Genomic DNA, 26,180 nt, shown 5'->3' with positions numbered 1-26,180 from the left:
GCGCCTGGACATATGGCTCCAGAACTGCCATCAGTAAGAGAATGAGCATGAAGGTTGTTTTCTACAGACACAGCTCCTCAGTTTCTCAGAAACTGGATTTTTCTCAAAATTGGATTTTGAGAGCATGTTATGCTGAGCAGCTCAGCACCTTTCAGAGTAATTTCCGGCTGTGCAGAAGGTCTCAGCAGATCTCAGCAAGAACTCTAGTAAAGGAAGACAGACTCCAGAAACTTTAAAATAGGCAACTATCTCCTCTTCCTTTCCCACAGACTATGTCCCATACTTCCAAAATCCTGGTTTATAAAATTCCTTGCCTTCCATACAGGTGCAACTGATAGCACAGATGATCTGGCCAAAAACATTAGAGAAAGAAAAATATTTTTATTTTTAATTCCATTTTAATAAATGCTCCTTATTGAAGAAATTAATTTATTTTGTTACTTTAGAAAGGTCCATTTTAATCAGATACGATTTACTGGATTGATAAAAAAAAGGCTCTTTTACTTGGAACAGAGGTCCATTAAGTCAATTAAGGGTTTTTGTGTCATAAATGACTTCTTTTATATTGTATACAGACAGGTCATTTAAGGATCAGCTACACTGGGAATCAAGTTACTGATTATTTTCTCTGATATTCAGGTCGACATTCTTGTTCAGAAGTAGCTAAAATCCCTGTTTCTCAAACATGGATCAGAGGTAGACACTAAATCCATATGAAAGGAGGAGAGGCTGGATGCTGAAATACTTTCCTTGCTCTTTTTGTAAGACATTCTAATAGCTCAATAAATTAATAAGCTGTAAATAATTCTGAGTGCCCTCTCAAATCAGTGTTTCTCAGAATAAAAGTTATCCTTCATGACTTTTCTAGGTGTAACAGCATTCTGCTACTTTGGAAAGAGAAGCTCTGAATATTCACAGCAATATGTCATAATACCTATGGGCTGTGCTGCCTCACCCTTGTGTCATCTGTGATATATATCATCAGTTTCCCAAGTTGCTCTACAGCAATTACATACCAAGAAGTTAATTTCTTTAGTCTAAAACAAGAAATATCTACAATACGTTGCTCTGAATGAACACCTACAACCTGCAAAAGAGAACAACATTAATCCAGCAGTGACTGTCACTTCTGTAAAGCAAATTCCTCCAATTGAACCTAGCACAACTTACTCACCAGCTTGACTTTAAATTGTATATGTATTTGCCATTGCTAAAATTTAATCTGAAGTGAAGCCCACATCTGCCACTTTTCCTAAATAAGTAAATCACATTTCCTCCCTGCTGTTCTCTCTATATACAGAAATTAGGTTTTTCCAAGATGTCAAAGGTTTTTTATGAAGTTTCAAAACATGATGTGTGAAAGGAATGACTGGATGAAATCTCCTCTGCTCCTATTAATACTTGCTTTGTTTGGATATTAAATGGGAGGAGGGGAGATGAAGTACAATGCAAAAGGTATTCAGAGACTAGACATATAGGCTTTTTGCATATTCTCAAATTCCACACATTATGCAGGTATACCCTAGTCTTGAAGGGAAATAAAAGTCCTGCTTATAGCCCACTTTCTCACTGATTTGCAGTGAAAAATTGAGCTGTTTTGAGGAAGAATGTACTAATTATGAAATTTTTGGTATGAAAACAAGAATGGGAACTTAAAATCCAGTTACTTTTTCAGCACACAGGCAGCACTAAGTCCTTCTCCTTTGAACCCTCCTGTCTCCACCCTGTGACACCACCCTTATGCAAGTCCAGAGCCCAGGAAAACAGAAATGAGCACTTGAGGGATTGGATGTGGGAGTACAGTATTTTCCTTGGAAGGTATTGAAAAGCATTTATCTAGTAATGCCTGTTCAAGGACTCTCAGTGCAGCTCCATCCGTAAGTGCCCTTAGGATTAAGGAGTGTTTAGTGTGTTGCTAGGCCAAAGGCCAGAGTATGCAGTATCTTGTGCAAACCCATCTGTGGCCTTTCTGCTGCCAGAAGCAACCTACTGATGGTCTCATGGCACTCTGATTGCTCCACCTGGGAGATGTTTAACCTCTTTCAGACAAAATGAGAATTCTTTCTACTAAGGAGCAATTAAAAGCCTCAGAAGTGGAGCCTAAAGCAAATGTTCAAGCACTCCACAAACTGCAATTTACACCAAGAAACAGTTCACACAAAGTGTTTTCTTAAGTGTTATATTCTTCTTTGTTTACAATTCTGTGCTACAGAAATTCATATGAATTTAAAGCCAAAACATCTCACCAGATATCTGACTTACAAAGGGTGTTTCACTATCACCCATTCTCTGTAGCTACTTGTCATGGTTTAAACCAAGCTGGCAACTAAGCACCTTACAGCCACTCACTCACTTCCCCTCATCCCAGTGGGATGAGGTAGAGAATCAACAGTAAGACTTGTGGGTTGAGATAAGAATAGTCTAATAATAATAGTAATTAATAACAACAACTTTCCCCAAACCATGACTGGTCCCCTTTCTGGGTAAATCCCCATTAATATACTGGGCATGATGTTCTATGGTGTGAAATACCCCTTTGGCCAGCTTGCGCCACCTGTTCCAGCTATGCTCCTTCCTGACCTCCTGTGCACCTACTTAGTGATAGGTCATGAGACACTGAAAACATCTTTGACTTAGGGTAAGCATTACTTACCAGCACCTAAAATATCAGTGTGTTATCAACATTATTCTCATACTGAATCCAAAACACAGCACTGCACCAGCTACTGAGAAAAAATGAACTCTATCCCCACTGAAACCAGGACACTACTCCAACATTCACCTCATTCACCTCATCTCATATAAAAGGTATCAAAACCCACTCTGTTATCACAATTAACATTTCACACTTCATTTTTAAAAATGAAACTGTTTTGCTGTTTTGCACTTCTATCCCAATAAAACATCTTTCCCTTTCTTTTGTATATTATGTATGTGTGCTCTGAGCTTGTGGCTTGTAATTGCTGTGCCACTTTTGCTCAGAAAAAGATATGTGAGGTTCACAGACCATCACTACAAAAATAGTATGTTTGAAAATAACAGGAAATGTCTACTTTCTACTTTCACTGCTTTTTCTTGGAGTGCTCAAAAAAGACAGAACACAGTCATTCTGTTCCTCATTTTAAATAGAGGATGTTTCTTCCAGTTATAGATGCAACTCCATAAACTATGTTACAACTGAGATGTGTTACTTCATAGACCTTTAATGCTAATGGACTCATAACAAATCACAATTTAATCTGCATGTGTTTCATTTTGATACTTGTCATCCATGTAAAATGGGTAGCAATGTTCTACAAAGTCAGAGAACTGCTGGACATTCTTCAATATCAACTTTGTCTACAGACAAAAAGAGATGCTCTAGAAAACAGTGTTACTATATAATGCTGAAAAATAACACCTGAAAAAATACAGGCTTTAGTGTAAAGAAAGTTAGATGAAAACACACACATTAAAAAAAAAAAAACAGAGAAAGAAGCCAGAAACATTAGTTGCCAAAAACCCAAATGGATTGTGCACTAAGAGATGAAGAAACCCATTCACAATAAACCCAAAATTACTTCCTAGTCCTTTGCAACAAAACTTCTAGACAAAACCAAAAATTTATACAGATGCCTACTCAGAGATAAGACAGTGTGGTGAGAATTTTTTAGGTTCAGTAGAATTAATGATCCCTCAACTGTAGCAGAGTATGCAACAAATCCAAGTGATATATACTGTACAAGATTTAGTCAGTATCAGTCAGAGACTATGCTTCAACTACATCTTCATACCAAGAAAATTAGAATACTGGAAGGAATCCACTCCAGGATATCTGAGACTAAAAAAAAAGTAATTACTTTTACTCACAGCTGTGTAAAATAATTATACTGTATACAAGTGACTTGTAAAATGGATTAATTTTATAACCTCCCAAGACCTGCATTTAGCAACCATATGTTAGTATACTAAATTGACGGTGTTTCTCTTTCTATTTATTTTGTAGCTTTCAATCATAAATTAGTTCAGGAAAAATCTGTAGATTGAGTACTAGAATTTATGCACAGCATGAGACTTTTATTCCTGTATCAGAATGCAAACCTTAAAAAAAAAAAAGCTGTGCTGATTTGTATGAGCCAAAAGGTTTATTAATCAAATGTCTGTGAAAATGTTAACTAATCATTGTCATACTGCTTGCTGCATAGTAGATAATATGCTTATAATACTGTTTTACAGAAAACGATGTCACTTACAACAGGTACAGAACAAACCATTGCCAAAAATTAGTAGAAATCTAAGTTCCTTGTTTTTCATACTTCACTTTTCAGACTTAAGTCTTCTTTTATTGGTTATACAGTTACTCCATGTTTTCCATGTACTGACATTTTACTCCGTTTTCAGCATGACAGTTGGATGAAAAGGTTAGGCATCTCGGTAAGAGGTAATAGTCTCTCTGTAGAAAAATCCTGTATTCTAGCCACAAGATTTGAAAACATGTTAAAATTCTCGCTCTGGGCCATTTTAAACCATTTTTTATGAAAATGTTTCCTATTCTCCAAACAAATTCATTGTTTAGTATCTGTTTATCTACCTATTGTTTTCCTCGTTCCTCTTTTTTAACCAATATTGTAAGCCTCCTTTTTTTCCCCAGGTAGGCGGTCATAGTAATAGGCTCTCCTGGCTGCTTATATCAGTTCAAGACTGTTAAAAAATATAAAGCCTCTGCTTTCATGGCTGCTACGCAGCCACACGCTGTCTGTCCTGACTCCCTGCCAGCTTCCTCCCTATGTCACAGCACAAGAGAAGCAGGCAAAGCCATGGAGGGATGCAAAGAGCCATGGAGGTAAATCTAAGTAAACAGGTGTAATGGAATTCACTAGGCTATTTCAGCAACCTTATGCATATGCCCATGGATGAGGCTGGCTTATGGAAGGAATCCAGGGCTCCAGGCTTCTTCAGTTATCTGTGACTTCCAGCCACATGAAATAAAAACATATCTTAATACAGAATGAGGGAAATTTGAAGACCCAAACCTAGATGTCTTGCTGAAATGGGGTCTTAGAAATGCATGCCAGTACGATGTTGCCTGCAGGAGATCCCAGAGTGTCCAAAAGTCTCTTCCTAAAGGTTTGTCACCAGCAGGCCATAGAATGCTACAGGAAAGACAGTGTAACCCAATGTATAACTATTTCTTAACTTATCTTGTCCTTTCTGCATCCCCATGCATTATGAACCATGTAACATTCAAACACTGCTCTAGAGACGGGGCCACCAGCCCTTCCTGGTGCTTTTCAGAGCTACTAATCACCTAAATAATATTTCAAAAAATAATTTACCGTACCTTGGGCAACAGCTTTATGAGTTAAACACAATAAATTATTCACTGTTACAGAAGAGAATCAGAGAAATTAACTTTGAGAGTGTCCATTAGTTGTGAGTTCCCTAATGATGCCTAATAACCTTTGGCTTTTTTTCTGAATATGTAGCAATTTATAACATCTTCTATATGGCATTACTGATCCTCATAACTAGGTCCCACCAAAAAAACCTCTTATCTTCAGATTCCAATGGCTTCAGTTTGGTATCCAAAAAAGCCACCAATTCAGTTAAGGGTCAGAGGAGAAGGACATATGCAATTCAAGCAGTTTCTGACTCCTGTGACCTGCCCCACACCTCATAACTTCATGGCAAAAGCACAGACAGGAGCCAATTCTTTAGGGCAATATTTTCCAAATGTATCCATAAAATAGCACTGTCTCCAATTACATCTTTTCCAGTGAAGTGCAGAACCTGCTGCTTCCTAATATTACCACTCCAATAATATTCCCTCAAGTCAATATTCTCTGTGCAAAAGTAGGGAGAGAGTAACAAATGCTAACACAGAAATAACAGGTCACGTAACACCTACTTCTTTGCTTTGGCATTGCATTCATATACTATCATATACCTGCCTTAAGAGCAGGGTTATGTACCTTCTTAGGTGCTTAGATCAATGTTCCTTAATCTTTACCGAGACAGTGGAAAATTGCCAGAATTAACAACACAAAGTTGGTGAGCATGTGCAACGGGTGCTTCTCCATCAATACTGAAACATCACAAGCTCTGGCAAAGTGCTGTGTAGGTTCAAAGCAGTATTAACATTTAGAAGGCATGTTTCAGCTCATCTGATCGCTCTGCTCTTAATAAATGTTGTTAGTATTCTACAAATAATATTCCACATATCTAGATGATCTGTTAAGCAATAACCACTGCTGAACAAATATTATAAATGTACTATAACATGGTAATGCCAGAAGGGAAAGTAGAAGTTAAATCAATCTGATTCAAAAGATTCTTAGGTGTAACCCAAAAATATACTTTCTTTGAAATTTGTATTTCTAAATTGTATTAAGATGGCAGGCCTAATCATATATCTGGGACCTGATTCTGACCTTTTACTTTCATTGAACAATTAATTATTCCTTTAGAAAATTCAGTTTTAGTTTTTCTCACTTTAAACCAGGTTTTTTTCCAGAATGTGGTGTTCAAATTGACCATTTTCCTACCATACTGTGCTGTTCATCTGACCATTAATCAGAATACCTGCAGCTCCAAATGATGCAATTGGCACATGAACAGCACTTGAAAAAGCAGCATGCACCTTCTACCCAGTGCAGCCATCTGTACTTTCAGGAAGTATGCTAACACTTTAAGAGTAGTTAATGGGGTAGAGTTTGCAGGAACAGAAGCCAAAAAATCTCTAGAAAGTTTGAAAATTCTCACTGGACTTGTGTGGGGAACTCCCCTCCAACTATTATTACAATCTACACCTTATCAAACATATTTGTTTCCAAAGGAAGACATGCACAAATGACGCAGTCATAACCATTAGTTCTGAAACTGAGTAACATCTGAACTTTTCATGATTATTTCCTTTTCACTACTTGGCTTTTCATAGAATCATAGAATCAACCAGGTTGGAAAAGACCTCCTAGATCATCAAGTCCAACCCTTGATCCAACACCACTGTGGTTACTAGACCATGGCACTAAGTGCCACATCCAGACTCATCTTAAAAACTTCCAGGGATGGTGAATCCACCACCTCCCTGGGCAGCCCATTCCAATGTCTGATTACCCTCTCCATAAAAAATTTCTTCCTAATATCCAACCTAAAGCTCCCCTGGCACAGTTTAAGACCATTCCCTCTTGTCCTACTGCTGGTTGCCTGGAAAAAGAGACCAACCCCCACCTGGCTACAACCTCCTTTCAGGGAGTTGTAGAGAAAGATGAAGTCTCCCCTGAGCCTCCTCTTCTCCAGGCTAAACAATCCCAGCTCCCTCAGCCTCTCCTCATAGGACCTGTGCTCAAGTCCCTTCACCAGCCTGGTTGCTCTTCTCTAGACCTGCTCCAGCACCTCAATGTCTTTCCTGAACTGAGGGGTCCAGAACTGGACACAGCACTCCAGGTGTGGCCTCATCAGCGCTGAGTACAGGGGAAGAATCACTTCCCTGCTCCTGCTGGCCACACTGATCCAGGCCAGGATGCCATTGGCCTTCTTGGCCACATGGGCACACTGCTGGCTCATGTTCAGCAATGTTACTGTAATACTGTCAACTTCTTGCATTGCTTAATGTATTTGTTTCTCTGTGTGTATGAAAGCTGACATGTACAATGATGATAATATCCTATACTGGCTGGAATCAAATGTTTTAACAAAGTATCTTACAACACGATCACATGATAAAATGTATAAAGGATGGTGTTTAGAGCTGCTAATCATAAGAACTCAACATCAAGACGTACAGGTTTTTATTGATCTGTCCATTAAAACATTAGCATTTTTCTAGCACTCCTTCCATCCTTTGATTTCAAGTTCCGCCTTTGCACATCATGCTGACAGACAGGGAAAGATAAGTGGCAACATTTTTTTAATACTGTATGACTTCTATTTTCCTCCCCTCATATTGCCTTTCTCTGGTCCTATGGCCTTATTCTCTATACTTCTAAAGAAACTTTTTTTCTTTCAATATCTTAAATACTGTGAATTTCTTTTCTGATTTCTGTGCTACTGTACTGCCAAAATTTCCACCCATCTTTTCCATGGTAATGTAACTAGGATTTCACAACTTAAAATGTTTGATGTTACTATAATTTAGATTCATATCTTACCTACTACAGCAAAGTTACAAAGAGTAACAGCTACATTTTCCTGATCTTGGCCATGGCTGACCTAAAGAAAAACCTCTAAAAAGGCTTTAATGTTAAATTCTGGTGTCCCTTAAAGCTGCAGTCGCCAGAGATGTAATAAAGAGTAGAGGAATTTAAGTGACAATGCAGAAGTTGGAGTGGTAATTTTAAGCAGCAGATTAAAACGGAAATATCCTATTAGCTGTAAACTGGTAACTGAGAAATTCTTATCCATATTGGGTGATTTGTAGCTTGGGAAAAATATGGGAAATGCCACAACCATGAACCAGAGAAGGCTCCTAATTAGGGCACATAAACTCTACTGAAGCAGTAAAACTGGCACCAGACATCTATTCTGCAGCTTGCTTGCACTGTCAGGAGGTGTTCAAAGCAGGAAGGACTGTCAGACCCTGCAGTTGGCAGGTCTAAAAGGCCTATGCAAAGAGAGATGGGAGATGCAGAAAGCCAGAAGCATTTTCAGAAGCAGAACTTTGTCACTGAGTTGGAAGGACCACAGAAGCATTAGGAAGTCAAAAATCAACTTAAGTGTGAGAAAGAGGATAATGTCAGACATAGCAAAAACACTGTGAAAGACTCAGAGTGACAGAAATGCCAGACTGAAGAAGTAATATTTAGGAAGAATGTGAGAAAATGGGCCTCCTTCCTCCACATGGCACTCCTCACATTATAGCTTGGGAAATACATAGCTATGTGCTCTATTGCTTTAGAAACCTAGGCAAAGGTGTGTCCTGCTGGGCTGCTGCCCATCAGACAGCTCTTTTAGAATTTGCTGCCAGCATTTTCTGCCAAGGAGACTGATCTTATTCTTGTAGGACACAGTCAGCTTTCATCTGTCAGAAATAAGGAAGTCTGATCTGCTGCTATTTTTCATAGGTGCAATAGAGAGCATAGGTGCACAGGTGTACAGCTATAGAGAGCACAAATTACAGGATATACTAAGAACTAATAATATCTTAACAAGTTAATTCATAAAATCCCATAACAGATAAACGACTTCCTTCAATGTCCAAAGGAAAACCAAGTACACAAATTATGAAATCTGTCAAGTAACTGGAATGTCACTGCCATCCTCCCCTCTGCTTTAGTATCATTTGTTGCTGCAATAGCACTGTAATTTTCTGGATATTTGATCTGATAGGAAGTGTCTCCAACCCTGAGGACATTACAGTGATAATAAAAGCTTAACCAATATTCACAGGTGCTATCAAAATCATATTCTCACCCATCCATTATTTCTAAGTTTGAGTGATACATCCTCTTCCGGAACAAAGACTGCAGCTTAAAGATTGCTTGGTTTTTTCCTACTCTTTTTCTACAGATATAATACAAGCTGTTAAATAACACTGCTCTCCCGTTACTGCTGAGTACTGCCAGGAAATGCCAAAAAACTGTAACAGACTGCTTGCATCAGGATCTAAGTATTTAAAGTAGTGAATTTATGCAAAAACTAGACTTGTCGCTAACTACATTAATTTTCTGTAATACTGTTAAGATTTATGTAATGCCAAATAAAAAAAAGTAGACTCACAAAAGATAGGAAAAAAGAGGGTTCTTTTATATTTTTGTGCAACCCTGCCCCACATGAGATAGCAGTGGAAAGCACGGTTGAGAGTAGTGGAATGAACACAGCAGCCCTAGCAAGAAGAAATGTTTGGCAGGGTAAGGATTGGTGTGTATTGTTCCCCAGGTCTGACCCCCACAGTTGCTTTAATGCCTCCTCACAGTGCTGCTAGAGCTGTGTGCATCCACCCTTTTTGAAAACACCTCTGCTTCCCAGTTGTATTAATTAAGGAAAGTCCAGAAATTACATCTCTGCCTGCCAGTTCCCCCCACCCCCAACTTAGAACAATTCTGGCTAAATGTACTAAACAAGCCTGCACACATTTCCTTTCAGTGTTACTCTAAGTAGCCAATATTTAGATATTCTATACATTTCAATGCATCCTGAAAATTACCACTATTTGTTTGCTTACCATACTTAAAACTGAAGAATATTTTAATTCCTTCATCACAGACAAAAAAGCAAGCAAGCAACTGAATGGAGCTGAAGCAAGCTCCTATAATTAAAATTAAAAAAAACACTGCCCGTAAAAACAACCTTTGCAGTAATTTTTCAGTCCTCTTACCACTGAGATTATTGCTGCATCCTTGATCAGTTAACCTTCAAAGATTACATTTACTGTTCACTGCAATATTTTAAGAGGACACGGCAAAAAAATGCAAAAATCATATCCTTCAATATATAGGCAAAAAAAGAAAGCTATATTGTCAAGTAGTCTACAATGAGAGCTATCACAGACAGACGAGATACTAGCAATTAAGCAGTCTTAAAAGCAAGCTATCTGCTGACAATGCCCTTTCATTCCTTTTTTGTTCACCATATCCTTAGAGCTAGGCAAATAAACTGAAAATAATCCAACACGTTAGGTGACTGTGCAGTGAAGTTTTGTTTCCTAATTATAAATACCACGCCTGGGCTCAGACAAAAGAAATCCCATTGAACTGATGTAAGCTTCTCTCATAAAGAGCTGCAGAATTAAAATACAGCTGCCCTGTTTCCAGTAATGAGGTCCTGAGTGCTTTGCATCATGCTGACTAACATTTACCCTTTTTCAGTCTAAGGTAACTGCAACAATAGAGCCGTTAATCAGAAAACCTTCTGCATATCTGCCTCTCCGAGCAAAGAAACGCTTACCTTCTAAAGACTTGAAAAGGCCTTTCTACTGCAAAAATAGTGAAGATGCTTTACTGCTGCACTTCAACATCCCTTGTTCTGTAGCAGTTTACTAGGAATACAGATCCTCCACCATTTTCTTGTCACGTGGCCAGTGGTACTGCTAAATAAGGGTGATCACCTGCCTTCACGGAGCCGGCTGAACCAGCAGCTACTGGGCTTTGGTTAAAGGCGCGCTTAAATAAACGCAGAGCTGTGCTTCAGCCGTGATTTCTTTTTTTTTTTTTTTTTCTTTTCATATTCCCTGTGGAGCTTTGTCAGAGCATCACCAAACTTTGATACAGCGAGTGAGCTGGCAGTACTGAAAGGCTCCCTGCTGTTTCAGTGCCTGAGGAAAGCTTATGATGAGACCGCATGACAGAAGATGCTACGGATTCAACGTATCTCAACCCTCATTTCTGTTTGCATCTATAGTTATAGAGCATATGCATATTCAGATGTGGTTTGCATAATTTTTTTGGTTTGCAATTCAGCAATGGGAATGTAGGAGTAAACTTAAAAAAACCCACAAACAACAACAACCATCAGTTCAGAAGGCAGGGTGCATTCTGGAAATATGAACTGTAGGTGCAGTAGGAAGCAATGCTCACAGTCTGTGCTCCTGACTGTGTTTCTTAGGGGTGAGCTTGAAGGAAGGATATTTCTCCCCAGGCATTGCAGTCCCACAGTCCCTTTTTATAAAAGCCTGTTGGGGGTAGGGTCACTAGAAACTCCAGATTTCTTTCCAAATGCAAACCAGTTTCTAATCCTAATCCCTACAGCAATAAAGTAGACCCTAGGCTGGCCTAACTTTCAGCTAGTTTTTCCCTTCACACTGAGCAGCTTCTCCTGGAAGATGAGTTTACATGAGAACTGGAGATAGTTTCACATCAGACTGCTTGACCATAAACTGTCAAAACCAAACAAAAGCCTAATCCCATTTTTATTTGTCAATACAGCTCCATGCACACCTACAGCAAAATAAAAATAACAATTCAGTAGCTCCCATCTCGTTCTTCATTGTACTAGTAATCCTACAGGGAAAATGCTCATCACCTGCAACAGATCTCCTGAGAAGTCAGTCTCGAGAGGCTATGTTAAAGGACATGAATCAATGCGTAAATACGTTTCTAAAGAGGACACTGCTGCAGACTCACCTTTGATGTTTCTGTCACTTAGGTGGACATAAAATTTCCAGTGGTGGGGGTATTTTTAGCACTTTCTCAGCTGGCCAATATTTAATTAATTTAAAATTAAAAGTCCATACACCCATAAGCTGTATCCAGGAAATAGAGCTATAAAGTATTTATGTGCAACAGAAGTCATTAGTAGCCAGATTATGATGAAGCTATGAAATTAGTAATACAGCAAAAAATACAGTCTTGTTCCTCCATGCTCAGAATAACAAAAAACCCTTGAGATTTTAGGATACTTTTGAGAAGACTTCCCTGTCTGACATCCAGAAGCCACTCTGACAGTCACACTCACACCCCCCGAGCTGGGACCAGGTCCCTTTGCAGCTACACCCTGACACTCACAGTCAGACCAGGTTTCCCTACCAGCTGGACTCCAGGTTTCCCATGGCAGAATCTCAGATGTCTCAATCCTTAAAATAATCTAATCATGGTGCAACAACAAAATAACAGCTCAAGCCAGGTGTCTCTGAGTGGACCCCGAAAAAAGGAAGCCCTAGGCTTTTATACCCTTGCAGTGTGTGCAAAAGCCTGCGGGACGTCCAGCAGAGTCATCGGCCTCTGCCCTGTCTCTGAGTGTCTGGTCACCTGCCAGTAACGCAGGTCCCTGTGCCCTTTGTCATGCAAAGGTCAACACCAGCTCATGGCCTCCTCAACAATTGCTCTGCTGGGACCACTTGCCTCACTGGGGTCATTGCCAAAGTAAGGTGTGTGTCAACAGGGTTAAAGTTTCAAATCTCATTAACACTTTTGGCTGAAATCTAATGTCATTGACCACTGATTGGAATATATTATACAGTGAATTAGCTCAGAAAATTGTGTGTTTTTTAATAGCAGGGGAATTTTTCATGTGACCACTAAACCATACAGTCCAGGTCTTCTTGATTTAAGAAAGTGGTTCTATCAGCTCAGCCTCACAGTTTAAAGTAAAATTTTTTAAGTAAAATTTCAGGACCACTAGCAAGTAATAGTAAGCAGGGGTTTTTTTCTTTTAAAATTGTCTTTTGATAACTAAAGTGCTTGTTCTCACCTTAAAAGATTTCATAAAGGTCTTGGTATTTGGCATGTAAATATTAAGGCTGGTTTTACCTTTTCAGTTGTTGCTCTTTTACTTACATGTTTGGTTTTAACCTTTAAAGCACAGTCCTTGATTTAAGCCAAATGTCATGCTTTGTGCTGCCAAGTGGGAGACCTAAGTTCAATTCCCATTTCAAGTCCATAATCTTGTAGTTCAGCAGGAACTAGAAGCATCACTGAAACAGCATGCCTAGTTCCCAGAGTGCCTGGAATTGCTTTCCAGCAAATCTGGCCAATTATTAAACAATCTTGACAGGAGTGAAAGATGACAGCCCCACAGGTATGCAAGGAAAAAGGAAACAAAAGGCATCTAAAGGGAAGTGGTGTTGCTTTACCTTTTCCTACAACAGATTTTCAATCCTTTAGGCTTGCTATATATAGCAGCCTGCTTTGCTCATAAAGTACAAGGTGAACCTGGGCTCTCCAATCCATTGCTTTATTCTGATTTTGTCATGACAGAACAGACAATATTTTTGAGAAAATATTGAGTGAAACCTTTCGTCACTGGGGTCAATGTGAATTTTTTCCTTGGTTACAGTCTCTCAGTATTTCAGTTAAGTACTGGACATTGATATTGACTTGAATCATTAATGGTTTTGAGATTTATTTGCATTTGGCTAAATCAAAGAGGGAGTAGAGTAGTTTCAATCTTGCAATAGTTACAAATTTTTATTTCATTACATTTAATTAACTTAATTCACTAGCAAACAGAGGCAACATGATGAAAACAGGCTTGTCTATTAAAATTTCACTGGACTGTTTCCATTACTGGGCAATTCTAATAGGCAGCAGTACAGCAATGGTCACAGAGAGACATTTTGGAAAGAGGCAGTGGAAGGACCATCTTTTCCAAAAACTCATAACAAAAATGAGCAGAAGAGAATGATTCCTGCTTCTTCGAGAAAATGTTATCAGAAACATAAATGAAGCTTTCTTTTGAAGGTTTATTCTAGTAGATTAAAAACGGTGGTAGTTCTTCAAGGCAAATCATCTTCTGCTCAGTTTTGCCACAAGTTTTCCAAGCTCTCCCTCAGACCTTCCAAACGTCAGTGTTCTTATTTCTACTGTTTTGCTTCTTGTTCCTAAAATCAATACATCATTTCATAGTATTTCCTTCAGCTCCTTCTAACTTCCTGCTAAGTAAAAGGATAATCCTTCCCTACGACAAAGGTAAGAGCAAGAATGATCTGGCATACACCACCACTAAAATACTCTGAGAAATGTGCTGGTGGGTAACAGCTAGCATAGTCATCTGTAGTGTTCTCCTTCTGCCTCCTGACCACTGCATCACCACCAAGCTTCATACAGCTCTGTAAGACAAGACAGCTTCTATCAGAAAGAAAATTACCTCCAGTCTTCATAAATCCTACTGCTGCTGCATATCTAGCCAACAGCAGCAAAGTATGTTATCCTGCCTACCCAACGTTCATACAGTGCTCCACAAATCCTCCTTTTTAAAGATCCTGCTCACATGTGCAAAGCTGTATAAAAAGCTGTTTTCTTTGTGGAAAGACTGACATTAGTAATGTCCTCTCAAATATTTTTGTACTTATTACGAAGCCAAAGAGACCTCTATGGTTTATTACTTCTGGTGTTTGTGTATTTCCGACACAGGTTCATATCTTTTCTTCAGTGTTTTAATGCTAGCAAGCATCCTTATTCTTCCCTTGTTCATGCTGCTTTTCCTTGCAGACGAGAAACAGGACAGGATGGAAGTACTTCACCTCCAGTCACAGACTTCCTCAAAACTGACCTTAATAGCCTAGAGAGAGTTTTTGTGTTTGACAATGGGATGAAGGGGGCAGTGACTAGCAGACATCAGAATTTTAATGCATTTCATTCTAATTTTTGTTTAAGATTTCTGTTTCAAAATTTCAGTTCCCTCTTCTACGTAATAGTGACTTTTCTTAGACAAAATGACAGACACTTTCTGGATGAAAGGAGAAAATACTACAAACTGTACTCTTCACTGACCCTTTTTCCACTACTAAAGGAACCTACTTCAGCCCAATATGCAAGTAGGAATTTCTTTTTTTTTTTTTTTCCTAAAAAGGGACATATGGATAGAAAAGGGTTTAGAAGACAGTTACTGAGTAAATGCCTCTATAAACTTTGGACTACTAATTCAGTTGTTTATTGGTTGGGTTTGAGTACAAATGATGACTTTCTTTATTCTTCAAAGATCATAGAACCATGTAAGCAGTCAAAACACTACACGATCACGGTTTAGGGGGTAAAAGCTGGAATTTTTACTGAACACGTACTTCGCAATATAAGGTCTGGTGGGCAGGACATGTTAATGATGAGGACGGGTTATGCTAAAGAGGGGACGGCTTACGATAACTAGATAATTATACAACTCTCTGCTAAGGTGATGCACGAGCGTTAGTATTTCTCCGTAGGGAGGGGTCATATATGGAGAGAAACAAAAGGCTTCCTGCACCGTCATACAACACCATTACAAAAGTGTTTTCCATATCTTGTCAAGGGAGACAGGACTATCAAACATAGTTAAATGTTAACAGGTCTTGTGATGAGGCTTTAGGTTCTCAGAGCAAAGAGTTCCTCCCAGTTCCTGCTGCCCATGGCTTGCTGCTTAATCCTGTCAACTATCTTTATGCTGACAGCTGAGTTTCAATCCCAACAGAACCACAGAATGATCTGGGGTTGGAAGGGACCTTAAAGTTCATGTAGTTCCAACCCCCCTGCTATGGGCAAGGGCACCTCCCACCAGACCAGGTTGTTCAAAGCCCCACCCAACCTGGCCTTGAACACTGCCAGGGTTGGACCATGTACAACTATTCTGGGCAACCACCTTCACACTACAAAGTTTCTTTACATCCTACTTTGATGTAAATCTGTGGCAGACTCAGAGCCTCATATCAGCACCATGAGGTGCCATCCAGAAATTCTACTGCAGTAATTAAGAAAAGTCTTAGTTTCTTCTCTTATGTGATGACACCAGTGTTTCTAACCTCCCATGCTAACCTCCTGTAGGCTGGCAGCTCTGCTCTATCAAATTGTTTTAAACTTTGTTGGCCAAGAACAGCAATTCATTTCAGACTTAAAAGCTGCATACTGACTTAACGTTTTGAGAAGGAACTTTTAATTTTAAAACTGCCAATGAAATGCAATAGAAAGCACTTCCAATTACACACTTCTACTATGGCAGTTGCTGGTTTTTCACCTGTTTATGTAAGAGGTTTAAGGAAACGGGCATATCATCTGGAAATAATGATTCCTGTGTGTTTCATCATAATATTTTTTTGCGTTTGCTTTGGTTTCAAAGGAACCAGGGTGTCTGTGATCATGATATGGGCATGCATAGGGACATCTGCATGTGTCTCTGCTATTGCCTAAAAATTTTTTTTTCTAAAAATTATCTACCTGACCAAAGACATAAGCTTCTAAGAAGTTTATTGAACATCAGCTACCAAGCACAGGGGAAATAGAGGGGAAAACACACCATAAAAGCAAGCTCTATTGCCTAAGAAATCCTCATACAAAAGAACTGACTAAATACTTTTAATAACATTAATGCTGGGAAAAACTTCCATTAGATTTTACACCTTATCAATAAAAAAGTCTAACAAGAAAACATAAACCCAAGGTAGATTTTACTGGTTCCACGCTTCCACAATTAATTGTTAATGTGGAAGCTGAACAACTTCCTTGCTTTTCTTTACTTCTTTGGGCTTCAGTATCACTAATGTAAAGGACAGAATGAGCCACTGCTACCCTTAAAAGGCATTTGATAATAATCAACTTCTAAATGAGATAAGAAAAAGCCTAAACTGGAAGCTGTAGTGACCACATATATTCTATATTCTATATAATCTTAGTAAAATGGGAACTGTTTGGGGTGGGGAGAGGAGTAGCAAAAAGTGCACTTGGATAAGTGCAGTTAGAAACCTAGTTTTATTTGTACTGGGAAATTCCCTAGTTTTATTTGTACTGGGAAATTCCCTAGTTTTATTTGCACTGGGAAATTCCTTTTCCTCCTCACAAGAGTTTCACTGTATAAACACAATGCCAGGTCCCTCCATTGTGAAACTGCAATATGTCAGCTGCAGATGCCCAGGAGAAAGGAGGTCAAACTTCCACACTTGCATCTCTGGCGCAGCCTTAGAAGTCCACTATAGTAGTTACAATCTCCTGGTTGTAAAGCAAAAAAAGTCAACAACAGAGGCATTGTCTCCAATATCTTACAATAAACTGAGTTAAGAGGGCGACCTCTCTCTCCATCTGGTGACAGAGCAGAGAGACACCTGGCAGCAATAATGCCGTCAGCACAGAAGCTGCATGTCCACCCAAAGGCAGGTCCATATATACTCAAACTGCCTCAATTGCCAGTTCAGTTCAAACAGTTCTGAAATGTGCTCTGAGCTGACTACACCCTGAAAATAATCACAAAGACCACTACTTTCCCTCATGCTTTTTTCCATCCATAAGCAGCACCTTTTTCTGACTCTGGCCTTGACCCCCTCCTATCTTCCTTCCCAGCAGTCTTGCATTAGACAGAGATAGTACTTCACTTTGATCCCTCCATAATCTCATCATTGGCAATGTATCTGAACTGGCAGTATCACTGGTACCTGGTTTTGGCCTGTGTTCCCTCACCACATCTGTTTTAGATTTAAAGACAGGTTACGCAGTCTATGGGACTTCACAGAAAGAAGACTGATTTATTCCTGCAAGGAAGTGGCCTTCAAAACAATTGTAAAACAATCCTAGTTGGGCTCATATGAAGCAACCAAGAATTGAGAATCTGTTTTTAGAAAGGGAGAAATACAGTGATACCTAAATAAGGTAAATATAATGTGTACTTTTGACTTGAAAGTCTTGCTATCTATTCATAATGGCTTACACTTCAATAACATAGATAACAAATGAACAGAAGACTTTCAAAAGAAAACAAGTTGATATTTCCTTACTCTGACTTTTGACTCAGTTCTCCATCTCTGTTGAGAAGAACCATTTCCTCCTTCAGTTCTTGTTCTGTTGCTACGTTGTTTCCAAGTTTCTGTTCAGAATTTGCTTCCCATGCACCATCGCCACCAACTACTTGCAAAACATGTGTTCCTGCAATGCCTGAACTCTTGTCCTCAAGAGTCAGACTATCTGAAGGAGAACGGACTTCATGTTCAAAAGATTTCTGAACAGGAGTTTCTACCTGAAATTCTGTCCAAGTGTCAAGAATCAATTCCTTTGCTACAACAGCTGCCAGTTCTTTGACAGGATGTCCAGATCCTGATTTTGGCATCTCTGATTCGGCAGAAATTTCTTCAGGTGATATGTCACTTACTTCATTTTCTCCCAGTATAATCCAGCCCTCATCTTGACCACAGCTTTCCTGTGATCTCCTTTCACCATCCAGCTTTTGAGGCACAACAGAAGAACTTTTCTCTTCTAAGTGACTAGAGTCCCATGGAGTCCCATAAACAGCGTAATCTTTGTTTTCATTTGTAAGGGAGATTGGCTGAAAGGTATCCAAGGAGCCCGGTAAAAAGCCTTCATGAGATTCGCTTTGTTCAGCTACATTAGCTTCTTGAACTGCAAAATTACTTTCACTTCCTTTAAGGGTATCCTTCATTGAAGGCATATTTTCTTCCTCAGTAACAAGGATGTAATCCATCTCCAGTGAAGTTGGATCTTGGAGCACCTGCATTCTCACATCTTCTTTACCCTCTTTACTTTTCAGTTCAGGGCTTTCAGAGGAATGTCTCAGCTTATTCTCTCTACAAAGTAGAGACTCAGTGCCAGTTTCTAAAAGAACAGAAAAATAGAAACTCCTTTTAGTTTTTGAATTACTGTTTTAGTCACCATGATTTCCTTAAATCAGTACAGTGAGATAAAGCCCTTCACAGTTTGCTTTGCTCTGTTAATGTGTACTTGAATTTTATAACTTCATTACCATCATCATTTTTAAAGATTATACATTAACAATGCAATCATTCCTAAGGGACAAATGTCCCATATGCTAGGCCCTGTACAAACAAAAGAAATAGTATTCCTACTTCAATGTTTAAAAGCTTTAGAAATGTCTGAGAGAGTGACACAAGAGGTCTTCCCACCTCTACAGTTTTGTACATCACGGAGACACAAAAACTCCAAACTTCACTCAAAGCTTCCTCATTAAGCAGTAATACTCCAAACACTTCCTCCTTTCTGTGTCCCATGCATTTGCCCTGGAAAGCAGGTTTTCTTACCATCGGGTGATCCTCTATCTCCATCTGGCGGTGAGTCAGGATCGGTTTCTGCTTCAGATTTTCCTGGCAAAAGATCAGAATCTTCTGGAGTTACTACTCCAGAGAGCGAAGGTACTGAGGTGTGGTTTTCCTGAAGGCACTCTATGGATGTTTCAGACACCTGATCTTTAAGGATGCTGTCTTTGGTCATTAGGATGTCTTCTGCACCCTCCGGAGGTGCTGGCAACGGTAAAGGTTTCTCCAAAGAAACACTGTCATAAAATGGCTGCTGTAACAAGAGCTCACCCTTTGCAAGCTCTCTGCTGCCAGAGGATTCAGCATCAAAAGATGCAGAGGATGGTGGATTACACAACTCTGGCAACTGAATATTGGGCATTTCCCTAAACACAGGAATATTATTTTCAATTACAGCTTCATATGCTTTTGCTGTGTCATTAAACAGCTGATTATTTGAATCGCAATCATGATGTTCATTACCACCAGGTAAAAAGGATTTGGGAAAGAGTGTCTGTTTATTCTTTGATTCTGTTTCTGCTGCTTCACGGCCTAGTACTGCCAGTGTGTTCATTCCACTATATGCTTCTGCCAGGACATTACTCTCTGATGGGTTTCTGATGTTATGCTCTACTCCTGTCTCAGATTCATCCATACATTCTTCTGACATGTCTAGCTCATTACCAGTTATTGCTGTATGGTCAACATGCGAATATTTTACAACTTCAGCCAAGGCACTAGTTTCCTTTAAGCTTTTTTCTTCCCTATCAGGTTGAGTTAAATCCCTGAAAAACAAATGCATTTGGGAGGTTGCTATTTGAGCTGTGTCAGTTGGTTTTCCTTCATGGCTTGCATGAGTGACACTTCCATGGAACATGTCTTTTAAGTCTAAGGACGTCACTTTTATAACTTCACTGGCAATTTCTGTCAACTCAACTGGGTCAATAACCAGCTTATTTTCTAGACCATATTCTTCCAAAGTTGCAAGTTCAGGAGGCTCCTGAGTATTAGAAGAGATGAGCTGATAGAATTCGTTGATCTTTCCTGGTTCACAGTCCTGGGGGCTACCACTTTCAGAGTGTGTCTCCACCTTCTGCATTACTAACTGATGCTTTGAACCAAAATCCGCCTCTTTACTCATATTTGACCAAGTGTGAATTGACTGACTATTCTTGTCCTCGGGATCCACCACAGTCTGAGAAGATGGGACAGAGGCATGCTTAGCTCCATACTCCTGGCACACATCAGGACTGTTTGAAGACTCTGAACCACTGCCTTGGTCACAGTGACTTAAAATATCAGGATTTTCACCATCTGGTTTCAAAGTGACAACCTGCTCTGCATTAATCCACAGGTCAGGTTCCACTGAAAACAGCTGATTACTTTCTTGTGTGTTATCCTGTAAAATATCTGGGATAAGTGCAGTTTGTGGAACTAATATATTCCACTCCGAATCTGACTTTTCTGTCATTTCAGAAGGGAAGTCTTCTACAGTGAAAGCATCTGGTAGGGAGTTGTGCACGTCTAATCTGTCACAGGTGTCCTGCTGTTGTTCTTGAGGAATGAGACTTACATTTCCCTCATTGTCTTTTGGTAGATCCAGTACAGGAATTGCTTGAACTGATGTACTTGGTATAGCTTGTTCCCCACCTGAAAAAGAATCCTGTGTAGCCAGTTGATTTTCCCTTTCTGTAGAAAACAACTGCTCTGTCACACCTCTTTCTTCTTTATCCAGCATGAAAGCATCAAATTGTTTGAACTGTACAGTGTCTTGATTTATCTGACTATCAGGACTATTGATAGGATATACTAGCCTTTCATTTTCTTTTTCATCAGAGTACAAGGGGGCAGGCTGATTTCCATCATTATCTGTTTCCGTCAGATCTGCTTGTGTTAGTTCTTCACCTTGGGTAGGTGAACCACAGGAGTCCTCCTTACTGTTTGTTAAATGGTTTGTTTCAGAGTGACTTGAAACAGAATACTGATCTTCCAATTGCTTTTCTTCACAAGGTTGTATATTCCTCCATTCTGAACTGTTATCTGGAAAACCAAAAGTTCCTACTATGGATTTTGGATCAGTTCTTAAATCAGCTTCCAACGACATACTCCACATATCCACAGCTTTTGAAGAATACTCTTCTTTATCACCAACAGAAACAGTTGGCGTTGCATCCTCATTCATTTGATACAAATATATGTCTTCTCCACTACCTGTTTTTATATTGAAAATACTCCCCTGAGTTTTTTTCTGAAGTGTTTCACAGCGGCCTAAATATTCAAAAGTCTTGTTATGCTCAATAGTGTCAATGGTCACATCCTCCTGGAGTACCTTCCTGGCTTTAATTGTTTCAGAATTTTCACTGAAGATGCCTACCTGGGCCTCCTCTCTCACCTGAGTCTTTGCACCTAAGCTGTCTTCATTTGCTTCACTACTTGTTGCATTTGACTGAACATAATCCTGTCCAATTTCAGATGCTTTATGCTGTTTGTTTTCACACACTGAATCTTCATGAATCACTTCGGGACATGCCTCTGAATTCTCTGAAACCTCATTTATGTCAGGACTTGATAAAGAAGATACAGTATCAAAATCTACATGGGCATTCCAAAAATCTAAGATTTTAGGAACTTGGCAATTTTCAGCACTCATTTCAAATCCTTCTTCACATTCATTCTGAAATTCATTCCTTTTACAAGAATCTTCAAGATTTTTATTATTTTTAATCTCCCACATATCTCTACTTCTTTTGTGATGACTGACAGCTGGAAGGTCTCCCCATACATTCACATATGTGTCACTCAGATCAGGACTTGTTCCACTTGAGTGTGCATAATCATTTATTGAATTATTCCACAAGCTATCTTCTTCCAAATAACTTTTGATCTGTATATTCTTCAAAAGGCTACTTGTGGTATTTGCCATTTCAAGGACTTCACTTGCCTCAGGACTTGTTCCAGGAGATTGTAAATCGTCACATGGCTGTGAATTCCAGGCAGTTTGAGGAAAACTGTCACTAGGCACTGCACATGGCTCTTCACAAAGAGTATTATCAGATCCTAAATTTTCAGAGTTTTCATTTCTCCCAGAACCTATTTCATGTGAAAATGAATTTTCCATCACAGACATGTATGTAATGTCAGGAACACTGACATACCCAGAAGGACTTTTCTTAAACTTATCTATGAAAGAATTTTCATCAGTCCCCTTCAGTTCTGAGCTATTTTTGAAAGATACTAACTCAGAATTACAAATGCCTAGATGCTTAGGAGCCACTTTATGTAAGCCTTCTTTCTCTTCTCCCAGAGGTTCTTGTGGTTCATTCACTGAAGGAACTGGTGTGCCTATGCCACAGCCATTCTTTCCAAAGTCATTCCAGATGTCTGAGGTTCCAGACACTGCAGAATAACTATTTTCAGGATTATCATTACCCTTATCAGAACCTTCTGAAATACTTTCCATCTGGGGACCTGTTGCATCCTCTATCATTGTAGCCTCTTTTTCAGCTCTCTCAGAAAGCAGCTGTGATATTTCACTATAACTGTAATTTTGTGGTGTGGCATCATCAAAAGATTCGTAATTTCTGCCTTCTTCAGAAGCACTTGAAGAAGATTCTACATTACTCTGCAACGAGTCTTTCCTCTCTTCCTGACTAATGGGGTTGCTTTGATTGGAAAATGACTCATTCTCTGTGACTAACAATTCCAAACTAACACTACTCCTCATTTTTTCTGGGGAGGTGGAAACTTCAGTTGACCCATTTTCTTCCAAATCTGCTTCACATGAAGGTTCACTGTCCTCTTGTACTGGTTTATTACAAGTGTCACTAATCATCTGCTGTTCACTTTTCTCATGTGTCCTCTTACATTCTTTTCCTTCCTGAGAGATGACAGTGGAATCGTCCCAGCCTTCCTTACAACCCTGCTCACTCTGTAAACTCCATGAGTTCAGCTGCTGCACTGAATCCTGACTATCCAGCTCTCTATCAACACCAGCAGTGTTCTGTGCTGCCTTCTTACTAAGTATTTCACTCCCTAAGTCACATATTTTCAGATCTGAACTAATTCTAGTGTCCAAGGCTGCCACAGATGTGTCTGTGTCTTCTACAGGAACACTGTCCACTCTTTCTATATTGTCAGCTGCCGTCTGTCTAGTATTTAATTCATTCTGTGGTGGTGATAAGTCATTTACTGTTTGACTATATGCCGGTCCTAGTCTTCTGTTTTCAGATATAGAAATATTATTTTCACTGGTACATATCCCAGTTGAAAAACACGGATTAGCTGTTTGTTCTGAATTGAGAAAAGGTTTAGCAGTAATTTCAGAATTTCTTTCTTGTAACTGGGTGATATTATTTAGGGGAGTATTCCAGATATCTGTATTTCTGGTGCTTGAAAAAGGCACGTTGCTAGGAGATGATGGTTCCTTACTTGCTTTCTTAAGTACTTTTGGCTCAGCCAAATGTGGGTTCATGAATTTACCAATAACTGTTTCTTCATCAAAATCTCTGTCCTCATTTTCTCTTTCATCTTCCACATATGTAGGTGATACATATGAATCAGATGTTGAATAATTGGTGTCTGGTGGAGAAACAACTAAATCTTCCCCCATATTTGAAGAACTAAGATCTAAGTTTTTATACAACAAGGAATTCTCCCATGGCACCACTACTTCTGTTACTTCCTTCCTGATGTTTTTATCGTACATATTCCAGGTATCTATATTTTCAAATTGTTTTGGTCTATGTTTAGGGTCACCAAATAAATTTTTTTCCCCTGTTTTCAGCTTGGAATTATTTTGCATATTATTGAAAACAGAATCTGTATTTTCAGATTTTCCATATTCTTCTACTGAATAATATCTTCCTTTGTCCCAGGCTTCTAGATTTTCAGGCTCATTGCCCACTGTGATTTCTGAAGAATCTGATAAACTAGTTTTTGATATGGCCCATTCCTCAGGAATATTCAATGATTTTTTTTCTCTGTGCAGTTTGGGCACATTCCATACATTTTCTGAGGATTCAGCAGCATCTCCTTCATCAAACTTGGTCCAGATTTCGTAAGAGTCTCCAGCTAGCTGACTACCTTTTCCTTCATCACTACACCATGCATCTGACATCACAGGTGTTGGCTGGCTGACCTTCCATGGGTCAGTAAATCTCTCCAGTTCTTGCTTTGTCTCATCTAAAGAAGCAGTTTGCAAACGTGGATGTTCACTGTTTTTCTCTTGATTCTCATGGTTCCAATCATCGTGTTCAAACTGTTTATTCCATAGACCTGCTCTCATGTATTCCATATGCTTTGGCTGGTTTTGTAGGAACACAGAATCTGAGGCTCTTCTATCAATATGTTCTTGTAGCAAGGGACTTTCTTTAGAATCTTCCCATAAGACAGGACTCTGAAATACAGATTGCTGCTCACTTGAACTCCATGCATCAGCATTTCTGGATTCTAGGTCAAAGCTATCCCACCAGCTCCCATATTTAACACAAGACTGAGAAAAATTTGTGCCATCTATTTCATTAATTTTTTTTATGACATCTTGAGGGAAAATTAAAGGCTGTCCATTATCTAATGGTGAAGTTTCTACAAGGCTGTTCATAGGAGTGGGTGGAATTCTTGAATCAGCAGATTTCAAAATTTCTGGTGAAGAAGAATCACCTTCAACTAAATTGATCAAACCTGAAGTTTCCTCACACATTTCTCCTGGATTCTCCTCAAATTCAGCCAAATTGTCTTCCTCGTTTTTTGTCATAAGTAAATCAGTTGAATAATTTGCTGTATCATTTTCTAATATGTTTGCCTCACCAAGTTCTTTCTGCACAGTGAGCCGATGCCCTTCTGATGAATCACTATTAAGGAAATAGTCATCTTCTGGGGAACAATCAACAGAATGAGAAGATGACTCAGATGGAGCTGTAACCACAGGTGCTAGATCAAAATTGAAAAGATCAAAGTTATCGCTGTTGTTTCCCGACTGAGGCTTTTGTTCTTCAGCTATTGCTCCTTCAGGAATAGGGCTGTAGGAATCAAAGCCAAGCAGAAGATTGTGATGGGAAGAAGCACCTTCTGCAACAGGGCTATCATCACTAAGGAAAACAGAACTCTCCTTTGAAGACCGGCTGCTTCTAATGGTAGCCAATCCACTGTCTGGACTTACAAGGTCTACATTAACATCAATATGGGCTTGCATAGATCCATTTAGATCTTGAGGATTTTCTATAAAATTGGCAGAACTGGGCTGTGGTTCTACATCAGACCCATATAACTCCATAATACCAGAGGATCCTTGTGAAAGTGGAGCACTTCCAGCAACAGCTTCAGTAGAAGAAGTTCTACTGTTTGATACCATTTCTGGTTGCCTTCTATTTATAACTTCCTTAACTAGAAGAAATATTTGATCACAGGTCACCAAAGAATTTTCTTGATGATAAATGAGAATTTGGTCACATTCACATTCTAGAGGATCCAGCTCCAAGCAAGGATTCTGACATTCTTCTAATTCGCAGCAGATCTGTTGAAAAATAGGGTATTTCAGAAGTCATTGCAATCATGGACATAGGGGCACATATTGACTACTTTACCACATAACACTTGCATACCCATCCCTTCCTATTAACCTATTTCTTGGTCATTTTGCTGTAGCATCCTTATTATAATCCCTAAATAGATGAAGTATTAGAATATGGATTCTACATACAAAATACGGGTTATAGAATTGGTCAGAAACTATACCACTGACTTTCTAGTTCACTTCTTGTTATAATAGAAAATCCAAATAAGTGTTTGGATTTTGCCTTAATAAATTTAAGTAACATAGGTAAAGGTA

The 26,180-nt window shown here is 39.1% G+C and overlaps 1 protein-coding gene across 5 annotated transcripts in view; it reads right to left on the bottom strand.

The window, feature by feature from the left end:
* PRUNE2 (prune homolog 2 with BCH domain) overlaps window positions 1-26,180 on the bottom strand; it is a 137,112-nt gene that overhangs the window by 30,044 nt on the left and 80,888 nt on the right. For 4 of the 5 annotated variants that reach the window (XM_050329682.1, XM_050329681.1, XM_050329679.1 and 1 more), the window contains exons 8-9: window positions 19,361-25,865; window positions 18,086-18,917 (exon numbers count right to left, since the gene is read on the bottom strand). In XM_050329682.1, the coding sequence (XP_050185639.1) occupies window positions 18,086-18,917; window positions 19,361-25,865 (7,337 nt within the window). Of the gene's footprint in view, window positions 1-10,863; window positions 11,063-18,085; window positions 18,918-19,360; window positions 25,866-26,180 lie in introns of those variants that run through there. The other variant, XM_050329683.1, reaches the window with a different exon arrangement.

This window comes from Myiozetetes cayanensis, unplaced genomic scaffold (assembly GCF_022539395.1).
Source record: "Myiozetetes cayanensis isolate MyiCay16 unplaced genomic scaffold, myiCay2020 scf4, whole genome shotgun sequence".
Lineage (NCBI taxonomy): Eukaryota > Metazoa > Chordata > Aves > Passeriformes > Tyrannidae > Myiozetetes > Myiozetetes cayanensis.
The sequence above is the reverse complement of the archived record's forward strand: the minus strand, read 5'-3'. Positions and strand labels throughout refer to the sequence as shown.